At 38.5% G+C, this 16,937-nt stretch overlaps 1 protein-coding gene across 1 annotated transcript; it reads left to right on the top strand.

Annotated features, from left to right (window-relative positions):
* The first annotated feature begins 281 nt into the window (after positions 1-281).
* On the top strand, positions 282-15,989 carry LOC134670139 (cap-specific mRNA (nucleoside-2'-O-)-methyltransferase 1). The gene is made up of 14 exons (XM_063527825.1): positions 282-480; positions 563-664; positions 7,704-8,215; positions 8,390-8,530; positions 8,612-8,882; positions 9,205-9,401; positions 10,019-10,202; positions 11,250-11,475; positions 11,987-12,101; positions 12,462-12,711; positions 13,350-13,450; positions 13,959-14,074; positions 15,065-15,306; positions 15,708-15,989. The coding sequence occupies exons 1-14, from the start codon at positions 468-470 to the stop codon at positions 15,953-15,955; spliced, it is 2,718 nt and encodes a 905-aa protein (XP_063383895.1). The 5' UTR covers positions 282-467; the 3' UTR covers positions 15,956-15,989.
* The last annotated feature ends 948 nt before the right edge of the window (positions 15,990-16,937 follow it).

Here is a 16,937-nt window from a genome sequence, read left to right as displayed (position 1 = left end):
TCGTGTAAAGGTGCCTTAAATAGTTCCCCGGGTGAACTGTCAAATACTTAGTTTGCGTTTTGAAACCATTTACTTCAGTGGAATTACCGAAATACTGCGAAACTATAAAATTGAAATAAAACCTAAATCAGGAAATATTAAGTGTAAATTTTTTATTAATTTTATACGAGACTTATCCGATTTCATAATTTGGTATTTTAATTTGATTTATTTATACTAACACGAAATAGTATAATTAACATGAGGTTTTTGAACATTGCTTATATTTGACATTCGTTTTCGTTCGGGTAATTTCCCCTCTTGAAATAAAACAAATGTTAATGTATTTTACTGTAGTAGTACCGTGTTAAATCGTAATTTTATCAGTTTAGTCACTTGATATCTGTGTGTACAGTAGTGCAGCGGTATAGGCGCAAACTATTAATCAAAAAATTACGTTGTACTTGTAACCAAACACTTCGTACAACATGAGTCTCTCAGGTAAACATAAAGTTGCTAGTTAATATAGTTATTATACTATTTATTGTAGTGAAAAACGTTTAAGAAATAACTATTATACTAGATCCATCAGACGATGAGTCCAGCAGCGATGAGAGTTCCGTTCCGGCAAAGCGCCCTAGAGCGGATACGTACGGCGCATCTTCTACAACTTCTCAGGGGTCAAGTCAGTAAATTATATTACCTACTGAACATATCCTAAATTCTAATATAAGTACTTGTAATCAACCTAAGTAAAGATACATGTTAGTAAAAAAAGTACATAATTTTAAAATTATTAACCTGTTAACCCATAGTGTACATGATTGCCAAGTTGATTATGATTTATGATATCAGATACATATTATATATATGTGTGATCCTCCACAGCCGGACCACCTCGTCCGATTGCGCTCAGTTTTTAATGGCGAAATGTACCTCTAATGTACTTCATGTACCTCGTCGGAAATTGAACGTACCTCTGTAGTTTGGCAGATATATGCGTTTAAAAGGGGTCCGGCTGGGGAGTAAAATCTGCAGCCGGACCACGCCTGGATCCGATCATATCTGTTATTTTGAGATATAATTTAAATATCAGATGAATGTACCTGTTACGTACCTCCGAAGAAATCGTTTTTTTATTTAAATAATTTGGCCAAGTCCGAGATAGCTCGAGGCATTTAGTGTTCCGTACGGCTACCATCAGTTTGGCATTGACATAAACGATATCGTGAACGTAATTTACTTCCTATAGGTATATCTCTTTCGCACTAATATGTCAGTACGAGCGAGATGCATAGAAAGTAAATTACGTTCACGCCCACGGTAGCGTTTATGTCAATGCCAAACTGATGGTAGCCGTACCGCTCGCATCGTTACATTTTACAGAGGTTGTTTGCCTGTTTTTAGGATACCGTATTCAACTACACACACAGAACAATAGTACAAAGTGTCTAAGTGCGAAGGCCGAAGGCCGAGCTTTAGCAAAATGTCATCGCTTTAGCACAGAGCAATAGTACAAGTGTCTAAATGTGGAGGCCAAAGGCCGACCTCCGTGTAGCCCGAAGGCCCGAAGCGTCTAGGATGTCAGTGCTTTAACACAGAAGTATCTAAATGCGAAGGCCGAAGGCCGAGCTCCGCGTAGGGCCGAAGGCCCGAAGCGTCCAGGATGTCAGTGCTTTAACACAGAACAATAGTACAAGTGTCTAAATGCGAAAGCCGAAGGCCGAGCTCCGCGTAGGGCCGAAGGCCCGAAGCGTCCAGGATGTTAGTACTTAAACACAGAACAATAGTATAAGTATCTAAATGCGAAGGCCGAAGGCCGAGCTCCGCGTAGGGCCGAAGGCCCGAAGCGTCCAGGCTGTCAGTTCTGTGTTTAACCACTGCCATCTTGCAGGCTTCGGGCCTTCGGCCCTACGCGGAGCTCGGCCTCCGGCCTTCGCATTTAGACACTTGTATTAATTACCTGTGTTTAGAACTGACCTCCTGGATGCTTCGGGCTTTCGGCCCAATGCGACTTCAGCCTTTGGATCTTGCGACTTAGACACTTGTACTTAAAAATACTTGGAAAAGTTACGGGAGGCGCACCACGATTTTTTGTCCTGCGATAATTTTGTCGCAGAAATGCAACGTATGTGTTTATATGTTAGTGCGCGCATATGCGACAAAAAAATCGCAGCGATTTTAAAATTGTGATTTGTCACATTTTTCCGCAATTGTTCGCGACGCGATTGTCGCAAAGTGAATTGCAGCATGCGGAGTTGTATGGCCCCGCGCGCACTATGATAATAAAATCGCACCCCGGCCGGACCTCAGTCGGCATTTCGCTCTCCAAACCCCAACATCTCGGCACCTGCGTCTCCAATGGAGTCTCAAAATGAGACGCTAGATGTTGACCATTTAATTATGGAAATAGACGGGGATCACCTTTGTGTTTTAAATGCTCAAAGTCATACAGCAATCGCATATTAAAGACACGTTTCATGATAAGCGACTACTACGAAATCCATGTTGAGAATGAACAAATCGTCGACTTTTTCATCGCAGTGCGCGCAGTGAATTTTCTGCGATATATTACAGCGCGATTCTAAAATCGTGTCGCAAAAATTAATATCGTGGTGCGCGCTTGGCCTATAATACCTTAAATGTATACTCCTTCAATTTGAATTTAGTTTAGAACTCATTATTATTTTTTATTTGATTTTGTTTCTAGTTCTATGCCATATATATAGACTTTAATATTATTTAGAACTGCTAAAAAACAAGATCGGCTTACTTTAAATATTTCGTCAATTTTACCTTTGTGTCTAAAAACTGTGATATTTAACTGTCATATACTATTAATGTCTTCCAAAATTATTTTCTCGTAACAGGACTGAGGGGCTACCGCGAAAACCGAGATTCGCAATTTGCGGGGATCTTTCTCTTTTACTCCAATGAAGGCGTAATTAGAGTGACAGAGAAAAATGCTCGCAATTTGCGAACTTCTATTTTCGCGGTTATAGCCCTGGGGGCCGATTTTTGAAATTCGATCACTCGATTTCGTCACTCGAAAATCGGTGGAAAACGGCGAAATGCTAATTTTTGAAATACAAGCGATTGAAATTTGGAATCTAGTGGTATTGACTACTCGATTTCAATTCTATTAGTAGCATTTAAACGCCTAGTAGTGGAGATATAATTTAACGAAATACACGAAATCGAGTGGTCGAATTTCAAAAATCGGGCCCCTGAATCTTGTTGCTCACCGATCCGTTCAAAAATATACATAAGTACTGAATATAATTAATAGATATTATAATTATACAATTAATACAGAAATGTGATGGTACTTAATGAAAAGGAATATTGTGTATATTGTTTCGACGAATCAGATACTCTCAATAAAATCTATACATGAGGCCAAAGCTGTTCATAAATATTAAATGACTTTATTATCTCTATACGCCTTACTAACTCTATGCGTCCTATTGTGGAAAAAAAAAACACAACGACAGTCAAGAACGGAATTCTTAATTTGAATTTTCAGATATTTGAGATGCCTAGTCCATTGGTTGGAAAGTCCGATCGAAATTGAAACTTATTTGCAATATACTTATAGTAGGCTATTGAGATAAAATTAAATATCCCACAAAAATAAGCAAGCAGAATTAAACTTTGTGTCAAAGACATAAGTCATAAATTTCAATGCCAAAGTTTTAACTAAGGATGTTTCTCGCCTAATATGAATTGACCAGTGTAAGCATCAGTTAGCTAGCCCTAAGCAACCAAAGGTCAAGCTGCAGTTGAAAAACTAATAAAGATAAAGTTAAGCTGATAATTTTCCCGCCGTCTCCATGCTTCTTTAAGTTGGGTATTGACTGGTCAGCTGCCTGTTAGCTATAGTTTTCGCGAAAATCGCCAGGACAGAGGTGAAAATTTTTGTATGAAAACTTGCAACTTTAAATGCATTTTTTGACGAAACTATTGCAGTCTAAAATGAAGTCAAAATCAGTCCATCGACTCAATTTTTTGCAAGCTTTCTAATGGTACCCCACACGATTCTTACAAATGAAAAAAGTTTCAGCCTACCCCTCTCAACCCCCTAAATTTCCCCCTTTAATAAGAAATGAGCAGTTTTGACTTATTTACAATATGAGTGGTGGTAATTGCTATAACTGTTCCAAATTTTAGGTATCTATGTCAAACGGTCTCTGAGAAAAACGTATTTAACTGATTTGCAAGACCGAAGTGATCCCATAAGTGTTCCGTAAACAAAGTTTTGTACGGAACACTAAAAATGGTTTCATAAATGAATTTTCATACATTTCATTTTTTGAGTATACGCGTAAGCGCCTGTCAAAAAATAATAGCAACATAGTAGAAAACAAATGTATTCAATTCGGGCAAGCCGTCTAACGTGTCAACTAGATACAAATGTGGGTGGTTATAGGGAGCGTTTTAAACCGACACGAGTTTAGTTAGTAGTCTTTTTCATTAGCATAGTCTTTTTCATTTCATTTTAGTCATTTGCATAGTTTTTGTGTAATAAATTTTTGAAGATCGTGTTTTAGGCCCCCGGATTTTACGAAAAACGTTAATAATTTGCAAATTATTTTGTAAACTTACCGTTGTTTAGAGCTATTGGATAAACCATTCAAAGACGCAAATTTAGTGGCAATTGTGACTTCTCTGGGTATATTGGTTATAAAGATATTAATGAATTTAATGTTTTTGGTTTTCATTTTTTTTCTTCCATATTCCGCCGTAGTAGGAGCCCATATTTGTATGACAGCTTCATTTATATGTCTTCTATCCACCCTATTTTTTACAAGACCTAATTCCGTGAAACATTCAAGTAATCATCGAAACACTATATCCGGGTTATCCGGCCGCTAGGGTTGGCACTTCGGTATTTTTATTTATACGCCATTTTCTTGGGGATATCTGGTTTCGACTTCATATGGAAGAAAATGTGATCCCACTGCTTCGAGAACTGATTTAGTAAGTACCTATCAGGCAAGTGAGAGTCGGGTTCGCACACGAAGGGTCTAAAAAATTTTTATCATGTCATACAGTGTACGATGACACGGGTCCTCAATGTGCAACTCCAACTCGTACTTGACCCTAACTTTATTTAATTTAATTTTTAAACATTTAATAATTGGAATTTAAATTTAGGGCAGTACGTTTCAATAGTGGCACTACTAATGACGGCAATACCGCGAGAACAGTTTTGTCTGACAAACATCGTGAAGCATTTGCAAACATCCTTGGCTTAGAGAAGTGGCTTCTGGACGATCCCCACACAGTTCTAGTTGTATTGTCGAGTGGTCTTCCAATAGACGCAGAGAAGTTTGGCAATTTTTGTAAAGAACTAGTCCAAAAATATGTCAATACTTACAAATGGTATCCTATGACAGTCACCATACATAAAATTTTGGCCCATGGCGCTGCAATCATTCGAAACTCGTCTGTTCCAGTTGGTATGCTTTCCGAGCAAGCAGCAGAGTCACGGAACAAATATTGGCGTCACGATCGAGAACACCATACTCGGAAATCGATTAGGATAAAAACAATGTCTGATTTGTTTCACAGAGCACTAGTCTCATCAGATCCAGTAATTTCCGAACAACAGATGTCACAGAGAATAAAATATATTAAAAAACGTCCCCTACCATCTGCCGCAGTAGCTTTATTGAAAGCACCGCAATCACCACAGGCACAGGAATCTCAGGAGGAAACCCCAACACCAACATCCGAGTTCTGTCCAGACGACAGTTATTACGAGGTGCAAGATGGGGCAGAGAGCCTCGAAGTAGAAAATGATGACCCGACTAAAAACAGATATATACAGCAGTGTTTCACCTTACTGCATGGTAATGAGGTCCAAAAGTGTATACGTCTCTTTGTAGTTGACTGTCATACAGCTAACGACCAAAATGTAAATATTATCTAGCCTAATTATAAAGACGAAGAATTTGTAAGTTATCTATAGCTAATAAATTACTAAATCTTAAAAAAACTTATTATTTCATATGTGTAGGTTTTTATTAACATATTAAAGTTTGTTTTTACCACCCATAAAAGTGCTATACTGTGTATACAGCGTTAATATTATATCCGGCTGAACCCGGATATTGGTAGTGGCAGCCCTGACCGAAAATTTTAATTGGCTTTAAATTCAATCTTCCACGGAATTAGGTCTTGTAAAAAATAGTGTAGATAGAAGACGTATAAATGAAGCTGTCATACAAATATGGGCTCCTACTACGGCGGAACATGGAAGAAAAAAAATAAAAACCAAAAACAATAAATTTATTAATATCTTTGTAACCAATATACCTAGAGATGTCACAATTGCCACTAAATTTGCGTCTTCAAACGGTTTATCCAATAATACTAAACAACGGAAAGTTCATAAAACGATTTGCATTTTTTTTTAAGTTTTTCGTTATATCCGGGTGCCTAAAACACGATTTTCAAAAAATTATTACACAAAAACTACGCAAATTGGACACGCGGGAATTTTAGTCTCGCATTTGTAATGATCTAAACTTCAGTAATTTGCAATAAAATGAGGATGTCACTTCTTTGGCTTCTATAAAACACTGTGAGACCTACACTTTTTTTCCAACTTGATATACTTTTCTTATTTTTTGATATATCTGGTTAATCATTTTTTAACATTATGTAAAGGATATTCACAGTCATTTGGTATGTATTTTGGACTAATCCATTAAGCCATTTTCAATTTATAGCAGTTCGAAGTCAACTGTGGTTTGTGAAATTTTTGAACGTTTTCTAATAATTTGTTAGACCAAGTATTGAAAATGTTACAGTACGTTATATATTTGTACTGCCGACTTTATGACGTCACAGCAATTATCCCCACCACTTTCGCGCTTGTTATCTCATATATTTGGGTTCAAGGCATTACACTGAATGCATTGATACCATATTCACCCATATCCCGGACGACATGAGCGGAAATCGATTTCTAGAACACTTTTCTTTCGCTGGCCGGTCTACTATAAGAATGTCCGTATACTTAATATTTATTTATAAATTACGCACAAAGAGGCAAAGTAAATCACGTTTGTTGCATGGGAGCCCCACGTTAATATTTATTTTATAATTTTTCAGTATTTGTTGTTATAGCGGCAACATCTCTGCGAATTTCAACTGTGTACTGTAAAACGTTGTACAATACACGTGCGAAAAGGTAATTCGCAACTCGTGTCGGTTTAAAACACTCCCTATAACCACCCACATTTGTATCTAGTTGACGCGTTAGACGACTTGCCCGAATTGAATACATTTGTTTTCTACTATGTTGCTATTATTTTTTGACAGGCGCTTACGCGTATACTCAAAAAATGAAATGTATGAAAATTCATTTATGAGACCATTTTTTAAATAAAAAAACGATTTCTTCGGAGGTACGTAACAGGTACATTCATCTGATATTTAAATTATATCTCAAAATAACAGATATGATCGGATCCAGGCGTGGTCCGGCTGCAGATTTTACTCCCCAGCCGGACCCCTTTTAAACGCATATATCTGCCAAACTACAGAGGTACGTTCAATTTCCGACGAGGTACATGAAGTACATTAGAGGTACATTTCGCCATTAAAAACTGAGCGCAATCGGACGAGGTGGTCCGGCTGTGGAGGATCACACTATATAGAAGCATAACATAATTAAAATTGCAAATTTTTAATCTATTCGCATATTCTCCCAGTTCTTCAAGAATCTGATGATGAGCAAGCTGATGAGCCACGGGCAGCCTTTGGGACAACCAAACCCAACAGTTCAAATAAGAGCCTGAGCTATATAGAACAAAGTCCTCACAATGACATTAGGCTGAGCCGCAGCAGTGTCAGTGAAAACTGTTCTTCTCCAAGTGACCATTATGATGATTACCGAACCAGTTTTGATGAGGAACCTGAGGATGGCTCCGGACGAGCCAGTTTCCAAGACAACGACAATGTTGCTAAAAAGTCAAACTCATCTAATGCGTCTCACAATTCTAAGGGAGCGTTTTCTGACAAAATCAAACACATGATGAGTAATATGGGATATAAAGCAGGCAAGGGTTTGGGTAAGTTTGAGCATGGACGCACAGAACCTGTGGAAGCATCCACTCAGAAAGGCAGGAGAGGCTTGGGTCTAAAGTCATCCACAGTGGGCACTGTTCCACGAGATTTTAAATGGTCACCAGATGATGCAAAACCTGAAGCAAAAGAAAAAGTGGTAAGTTAACCTCTTAGTTCTTTTCTATTAACTTATTTTTATTATTTATTTATTTTATTTTAATTTTAAACAAAAATAAATAAATAAATAAATATTTTTATTATAAAGAGATAAATTGGGATTGATTAAAGCTAATTATTTTAATTAAAAGAAATTACATAATTATTTTTCAAGCTATGGATGCCTCCAGGAGCAGAACCATTATCTGGTGATTTATTGGAAGAATGGCTTCGGAAAGGTCCTAAAAAACTGACTATTGAGGATGAAACTGAATTTGTAGATCCGCAAATTCTGGCTGGTGTCCTGAATGCAAAGGTATATTAATTATTGACAACACTATTTTATGTTAATACTGTATTTGTGATAACCTTCTCAAATAAAATTATAATTCCACAGACAATCTTTGATACCTTGGATGATGAAGACCTGAGAAATGCAAGGTTTCGCAGCAATCCTTATGAAACAATAGGTTCGGTTATATTTTTGAACAGAGCTGCTGTAAAAATGGCCAACATAGATGCTCTCTTTGACTTCATGTTTACTGAACCAAAGACCCAAACTGGAAAACCAGCCCTTGAAAAGGAATTGTTATATTTTGCTGATGTCTGTGCTGGCCCTGGAGGTTTCTCAGAATATGTTTTGTACAGAAAAGGATGGAAAGCTAAAGGTTAGATGACATCACTTTTGTTTTTCTTAGGCCTCAGACACACGCGGCGCGCCGAGCGGTGCGGCTGGCGGCGCGGGAAGCCGCTGCTGTTCCAAACAGATTTATTCAAGTCTATACATTTTGATCGTGCTGCTCGGTGCCGGGTGGCGACGGCGGTGGTTCGTAGCTCGTTACGCGCTCGCTTTGCTTTCAACTCGCTCGCAAAACGCCAGTGCCCTTACTGCTTACTTGATACACAGACAGACATATGATTGGCTGATCAGAGTCTAGTTTGTTTATTTTTGTTTATCATTCTTTTTCTAACTTTTATGTTTTTTTACAGGATTTGGTTTCACTTTAAAAGGTGGTAATGATTTCAAACTGTCAGATTTTCATGCTGGTACACCCGAGACTTTTAATCCATATTATGGTGTGGAAAATGATGGCAATATTTTCAATCCTGAAAATTTAACAGCTTTGAAAGACTATGTATTGAAGCAAACAGATGACAAAGGAGTCCACTTTCTTATGGCTGATGGTGTAAGTAACATACACCATGTTTTTGTTAAATAAGTCTGACCATACTCTGAGGATGAGGGGTGTATATACGTAGATCATACTAAACAACTTTTATTTATTTATTTAACCTTTATTGCACAAAAGAAAAACCTTACAGTACAAAAGGCGGACTTAATGCCATAAGGCATTCTCTACCTTTTATTACCTTTTACTAGGGAGCCAACCTAGAAAACTAAAAAAAAAACTTCTGTTTGATACATCTTGGCAAATCATATGATATGACAATGATTTCTATGGAACAGCAGATCTTGTTTTTTGCATTATGGATATTATTTGTTTCTGAAAATAATAAATATTGAAATAACAACTTTAACATTTTAGTTCTTTAATACCTTTGAGGGAGACAAGTCACAAGTTATAACTTAAATTAATTACTGAAATGTCTACTTAATCCACATTAGGTGTAGAAGTGAGGGGTAGGGTAGACTAACAATTACTAAGCTAAATCGCGGGATAACAGTCATAACAGACAGATGGATTTGGCGCAATTATAAGGTTTCAGTTGACTGTGGAACACTTAAAAATATAGGCAATTATAGGCTATAATTTTGATCCTGTATTGTGTGTAATTGTTACAGGGATTTTCAGTGGAAGGTCAAGAGAACATTCAAGAAATCTTGTCCAAGCAGCTATATTTATGTCAGTGTCTTGCAGCATTGATGCTAGTAAGAACTGGCGGCCATTTTGTTGTTAAATTATTCGATGTGTTCACACCCTTCAGTGCGGGTTTGATTTACATCATGTACAGATGTTTTGATAAAGGTTTGTATCATATTAATGTTTCTTTGGCATAGCTTCTAGCTACTAGAATCTATACAAAAAGTATGAATGAATGTTGTCTTATGAGTAGGCCAGGTCAGGCCTGGTGTTATTTTGGAGGATCATGTTTTATACCCCATATGCTCATGATAATGAAGTGAAAGAGTGAGGCAGTAAACATAATTATGGCACAGCATATTAGGGGTCATCCATTAATTACGTCACACGAATTTCTAGGTTTTTTGACCCCTCCCCCCCTCCTTGTCACACTTTGTCACATTTGGCAAACCCCCCCCCCTAGTGTGACGTCACATTTTTTCTACGAAATCGCCAAATCGAATTAAGTAGGTACCTAGCTAAGTATTATTAATATTTTATCAAAATATTTTTGACGATATACATATTAGTAATTTTATAACCCAAAACTGCTTAGGAAAGAAAATTAATCGAAAAAAACGATTATCGTTTTAAAAACTTGTTATTTAAATGTACAGCGAATAAAATAATTTAAATAAATTTTCGGTTACTGATGAAGTTAAAGTGACGTCACAAAGTTTGTGGCTCCCCCATCCCCCCTGTCACAATATGTCACATTTTCTTGACCCCCTCCCTCCCCCTAAACGTGTGATGTAATTAATGGATGAGCCCTTAGGTCTGAAAGTAAGAGATTACCTACATCCGGAACACCACTGCACTCTAAAACTCAGATAATAGATGTAGCTCGAAAAGCCGCCAAGTTAAAGTGGGGCTGGGCTGGTCATGTCTGCCTCATGCTGATCGACTTGTGGCCTGTGGGCCAAGATAACAGTGGGCGCCCCGCAAGTCAAACCGGGGATCCGGCCTCTCGACCTCGTCGGCGATAGCGGGATAACTTGGACTCCTTTTTTGAGAGACTGGCCAGTTGTAGCTCAAACCGGCACGAGTGGAAGAAGAGGGGGGAGGCCTCTTCTTCCACACTTTGTCCAGCCGTGGGACACAATAGGCTCGTAATGATATAATAATAATGCAATCAGTTTTTTAGGTATCTAAACAATCACATTCATGTTTTAGTGTGCATCCACAAGCCTGTGACGTCCCGACCGGCGAATTCCGAAAGATACCTAATTTGTCTATGGAAGCGCCTGGGCACGGAATCGGCAGAGCATCACCTGTATACGGTCAACTCCATCTTGTGGGACGGACGAGACCGCGGCGACGACGTCGCGGAGCTCGTGCCCCTCACTATCTTGCAGGAGGACACTGGCTTCTATGAGTACATGTATAAAAGTAATTGCCTGTAAGTATGAACTGGTCGCCTTAGCACAGTAAAGTCAGAAATCTAGTGCCCACCTTATGGCTTCTCTACACGATGGACCAACGCCGGCCACTCCAAGTGACGCAGCCATGCGGTAGAATGAGATAGCAATATCGCTTGCTCCCTCTAACGCATAAATGCGTCCCTTGGAGTGGCTGGCGTTGGCCCATCGTGTAGAGGAGCCATTAGCCTTCTTTAGTAGAATAGGCATTAGCCTCCTGGGTCCTAGAACCAATTGTTTTGTTTTTGTTTAGAATCCTTAGTTATTCCATAAAAGGAGGTTATGAAAGGGAAGAAGTACTGGCTCCAAAAGGTGCATTTTTGTAACTGTCTATCAGTAATGGACTAATGACATAGTCTCCTGTTCCATCCTCCCATTGGTCGATTACTCGTTTGAGCTCTGAAAATATTACTTGGTACTTCTGACCTTATTAACATTAAGTTATTCCTATATACACTATACCATGTATAATGCCTTCTTCTTTGTCCATAGTATTGGTGAAAAGCAGATTAAAAACTTGCTAAAAATAGCAGAGTTTAGTAAGAACAAAGAACTTAAGGAAACTACGCAAGCTGAAATTAGAGAGGACTGTTTAAGATTATGGAAAGTAAGTAAGTTAAAATTTGTGCAAATTTATTGTATTTGTATTGTACTAGATAATTTTAAGGAATCTTTCACTGTAATAAGGAATTGTAGCAAATGTAATGAACAGCGGACACAGCAACCATTGCAAAGTTCCAAATCTTCCCACCGTTACCTGTACTCGTTTCATGAGATACAGCCTGGTGACAGACAACGGACAGCGGAGTCTTAGTAATAGGGTCTCGTTTTTACGCTTTACCCTTTGGGTACAAAACCCTAAAAATGGCCCACAGACCCTAACTTGCAAAGTAACGGTTTTTTAACTCATATTTACAGGGATCATAAATTCATAAAATTGTCTAAGGTACGATTTCTCCCCCCCCAGTTGCCTGACAAATTGCGGACACAGACCGAGAGGCTGGGCCCCGAAGAAACTCTCACAAGTATTCTAGCCTTGATGAAAAAGCGACCAAAAGAAGCGCACAGTTCGCATGCGTTCAAGAGTGCAGTACTAAATAAACCACCACATTTGTTGGAGGAATCATCTGATCTAGATACTTTCAAGAATGTCTATGATTGGCATTTTTACTTTTTAAGCAATGGAAAAAATAGCCCGGACCTGAAGTTTTTTATAGGTAAGACTTAGAACTCTTCATCATTGGCCTTTACGTCTATTGCAGACGATTTATGGTGTAACATACATTACACCGCCTGGGACGGAATTAAGGAAACGCAGGGATGCCCAGCACCTGCATTACCCTCTCGGCTTCACTGTCTTATGCCACAGGAAAGGCGAGCCAATACGTGTGGAGACAGGTCAGCTGCAGGAATCTGCCGCATATTTCAGGTTGGACCCTACACGCGCCTTACGGAAACTCCATTCTGGGTTTTATTTTGAACTCTTAGAAGACTTTTAATTACTCCAGGTACTCACACTCTGGTACTCACACACTGGTCGTATCTCCAATCCAAAATTATTTCAAGTATTACATTTTTTAGTACAAAATTTAGTACCTCCAGGTTCGAAAGTTTCAGAACGGAACCGATTTTCTAGATCAGTGTACTCCAAACTATGGCCCGCGGAAAGGAAGTGAGAGGCACTGGTCGGCGAATCCTATAACACCCAAGTTTTAATTTACTGCAATGTGTGTAATTCTCGGACCCCTGATTTAGATAAACTCTTTAATTTTGATGGAAGACAAATGTGTATGTAATGTTCTAATTGAATCGGCAAAAGCTGCTGTAAATAAAATCGGCATATTTCCATTTACAGGCTGTGGAGGTAAACAAGTACACCAACTAGAAGGGACGGGATGGAAGAGCGTAGTTGACTTACACCTCACTTTACCTGCTAAAACATTACTTTATGGGGAGGTGAGTTCATACGGGGATCTAACAAATGCAACAATTTTACCATAACTTTATGTTAACCAAAGAGACGCAGCCGTTTGACTTAGATACAACACATGTAATGGTAATGACTTAGGGTCGGTTGGACCTAACTGTTCGTATCGTTAAAGAGTTCGCTAAATTTGTATGTATGGAAAGTTTCATATAATAGTAAAGCGCTGGGGTGCGCTGGCTGACGTTGATCAGTCTGTCAAATGTGGTTGGCGCAACTGGCTCTTATTGTAGTTATTGTGTATGTTGGCTGTGTCCGTTGTGCCAACAAGTGTTGATGTATATGACAGAGGTATGCATGATATTCCAGTGATGGACAAAAAGTAATTCAAAAACTAATTAACACAATTACAATTAGTAATTAAAATTAATAATTTCAATTGCACGTAAAAAGTAAATGTTTTTACTTTTAATTTTATAGCCTGACTGTGGTTATATCTAGTTTTTACATGTGTCCTTAGACTAATTTTGTATTGTTTAGATTGTGAAGGAGTATCGAGGACTGGGCAACAACCAGATGTTCAGCAAAGCTCTTCACGTGATCGACGCCTTGATGCTTGGAGGAACTGATATCTCTCATCTACCTCTATCTGAAAGGTATCTATCTTTGTGCTTGTTTTTATTTACTTACTTACTTACTGCCGTGGCGCAGCGACCCGAAGTGGATCTTGGCCTCTGACACTATCGACGGCACCGAGCTCGTTCAGATCTTTCACGACCTCATCGCTCCAGCGATACCTAGGACGCCCAACCGGTCGTCGACCATCCGGACGGCCCGAGTACGCTCTCCAAACCGCTCGATCTTCACTCATACAGTACGCTCTCGAAACCGCTCGATCTTCACCCATACATACCCATTGTTTTTATTTACTTCCTGCAAATCTAAAATTGTAAAGAAGAGCAGTGATATGGCACATACTCGTAGCCTATTTATGTGTTCTTATTGCCGGTTTTAGAATAGGCTTTTTCAGGTAATAAGGTAATTCAATAGCAATAAACCGTAGTTTTAAAACTTTTTAAGGTCTACGAACTTTATAATCTAAAAATCATTAAACGTTACGACAAATTAAGCGGTAGATTTAAACACAGGACCACGTGCAGTTGCGACACACCTATATACAGTTTATGATTGACATATACTTTGAATTCATTTGATTTTCTACCTTAAGCGCCACTTGCACCATCCCACTAACCAGGGGTTAACCGGTTAAACCAGTAGTTACCATGGTTACCACTACAATTTGACACTGAGTTAACATTTTAACGGGTTAACCCCGTGTTAGTGGGATGGTGCAAGTGACGCTAACACAAGCAAAATAAAGTCGAGATTTAAAATACACCGCCTACTTGTAACATTCTTGTAATAAAGAAGGGGGAGAAAATCAAATAGTATATCTATAAAAACTATAATATATCAATCATACAGCTTGGCAAAAAAGAGTAGAAATTAAAAAGTGGCAACACTGTAGTGTCGTCCCTTTCAAACCAATTTATATAAGAGAACGGGACGATACTACAGTGTTGCAACTTTTTAATTTCTACTCTTTTTGCCAAGCTGTACGTATTATGTAAAACACGACGTTCTAGGATACATCAGTGCGGGCTATTTTGCGCGGCGCTCGACAAGCCCTACGACAAAACCAACGCGCTACCAATCAAGTGCAAGCGGCTCTTCAACATGGAAGACTTCCCTGCCGTCGTGAACAACCTGGAGTGCCGAGCCATGAAGAGAGTGAGGAGAGCTCTAACTATGGATATACCCGATAGGATTACGAATATGGAAATGTTCCATGTTGTTGGATCTGTACTCTTTCTTAAAGAGATAAGAGGTTGGTATTCTTTCATGACATATTTTATATGATTTTTGGGTCAATTTCAGGGTAGGCAGGAAGCAGTACAATTCACTTACTTGACTTAAAGTCCTACGTCCCCTAGGTGGGGCAGAGGGCGTCCACAATGCGCCGCCATCTCGTTCTGTCTTGGGCTGCGTGTTTCGCCTCGGGCTATGATATGTCCATAGTGACCCTCCACGTCTCGCATCCATAAAGCAGCACGATTTTCACGTTCAATCGGAAAATTTTCAATGTGACCTACTCCTCTCCTCAGATTTCGAGATAACGCCGTCGTGGGCGACTTTGCATTCATAGTTATTGTACGCGACTTTAGTAGTAGATAGCACAATTAAGTGATTTCATATACTGAGTGACCATTTACCATTTTCATATTTCAGAGCCATGGCAGGCACACATTTCAAAAAAATGCGGTCGAAAATACTACTTCGGAATCAGCAAGGACAAAAAGCCTTTGAGCTTGTTCCATATCGTAGAGGAGGCAGGTCTGGACCTGGTCGAAGCTTACACGCAGCGGGTCATGTGGAACTGGGAGGATGCAGCGTGCGCCATTTTTGAGGGACTGCCGCATAGAGGTCTTACTCGGGCGCAATTGGAGGGCTTCATAGAACATAAGACTAAAGGATGATTTAATGAAATTAAATATGAAGTTTCTTTACAAAGCTTGTTTAACTTAATATCCCTAAGGATAATGGTAATACAAAAGATACCAGGGGTCGGCAAACTTTTGAGAAGAGCCAACTGCAGTAGAAATAACCAGTAATCCAGAGAGCCTACTACGAAAATAGAATTTTCGTTATCTCCCTATCTTCTTGGTCGGCCCCTCATTACTGAGGATTTATTTTTTTAGCTCCTGTAATTTGTCTCCATCTGTCTTGATCTCCCTCTTTATAGACTGGTCATATTTTTCATAAAAACGATTTCGACTGGCAAAGCATATTACTTTTTGGCAACCGGGTTTTTTAACCTAATTAGACCCCGCTGAATCCGAATTTGCCGGTTGCTTGATCGAATTCTTGACCGGAAGTGAGATATTTGACATTAAAGGTCCCTTTTTTTCGTTTTTAGTAAATAACTCTTAAACGGTGGCGCATAGCAAAAAATGTTCTATTACATAAGTAATCTGCATAAAATTACCTACAAGAAACATTCAGTACAATTTTTCGCTAGGATCAATATTCACAGAGATTTCAACGCGGGAAATTTAATTATAATCACTTCTAAGGTTCCGTTTTTTAGGTTTTCGTAAATAACTCATAAACGGTGGCCAATATCAAAAAATGTTGTTAGACTTTAATAATCTACACAAAATTTTGAATAAAAAAGATTCAGTACATTTTTCGCAGGGATCAATATTTAAAAAGATAATAAAGAGGGAAAGTTAATTATAATAAATTCTAAGGTTCCTTGTTTTTATTTTTTCCTTAATAATTTGAAAAGTATGACTCATAGCAAAAAAAATCTTATACATAAATAATAAACGTAAAATTTCCTACAAGAAACATTCAAAACACTTTTCGCTAGGATCAATATTTAAAAAGACAAAGCAGCGGGTAAGTTCATTATAATCAATTTTAAAGTCCCTTTTTAGTTTTGTGTAAATAACTCGT

Source organism: Cydia fagiglandana, chromosome 13 (assembly GCF_963556715.1).
Source record: "Cydia fagiglandana chromosome 13, ilCydFagi1.1, whole genome shotgun sequence".
Lineage (NCBI taxonomy): Eukaryota > Metazoa > Arthropoda > Insecta > Lepidoptera > Tortricidae > Cydia > Cydia fagiglandana.
The sequence above is the reverse complement of the archived record's forward strand: the minus strand, read 5'-3'. Positions and strand labels throughout refer to the sequence as shown.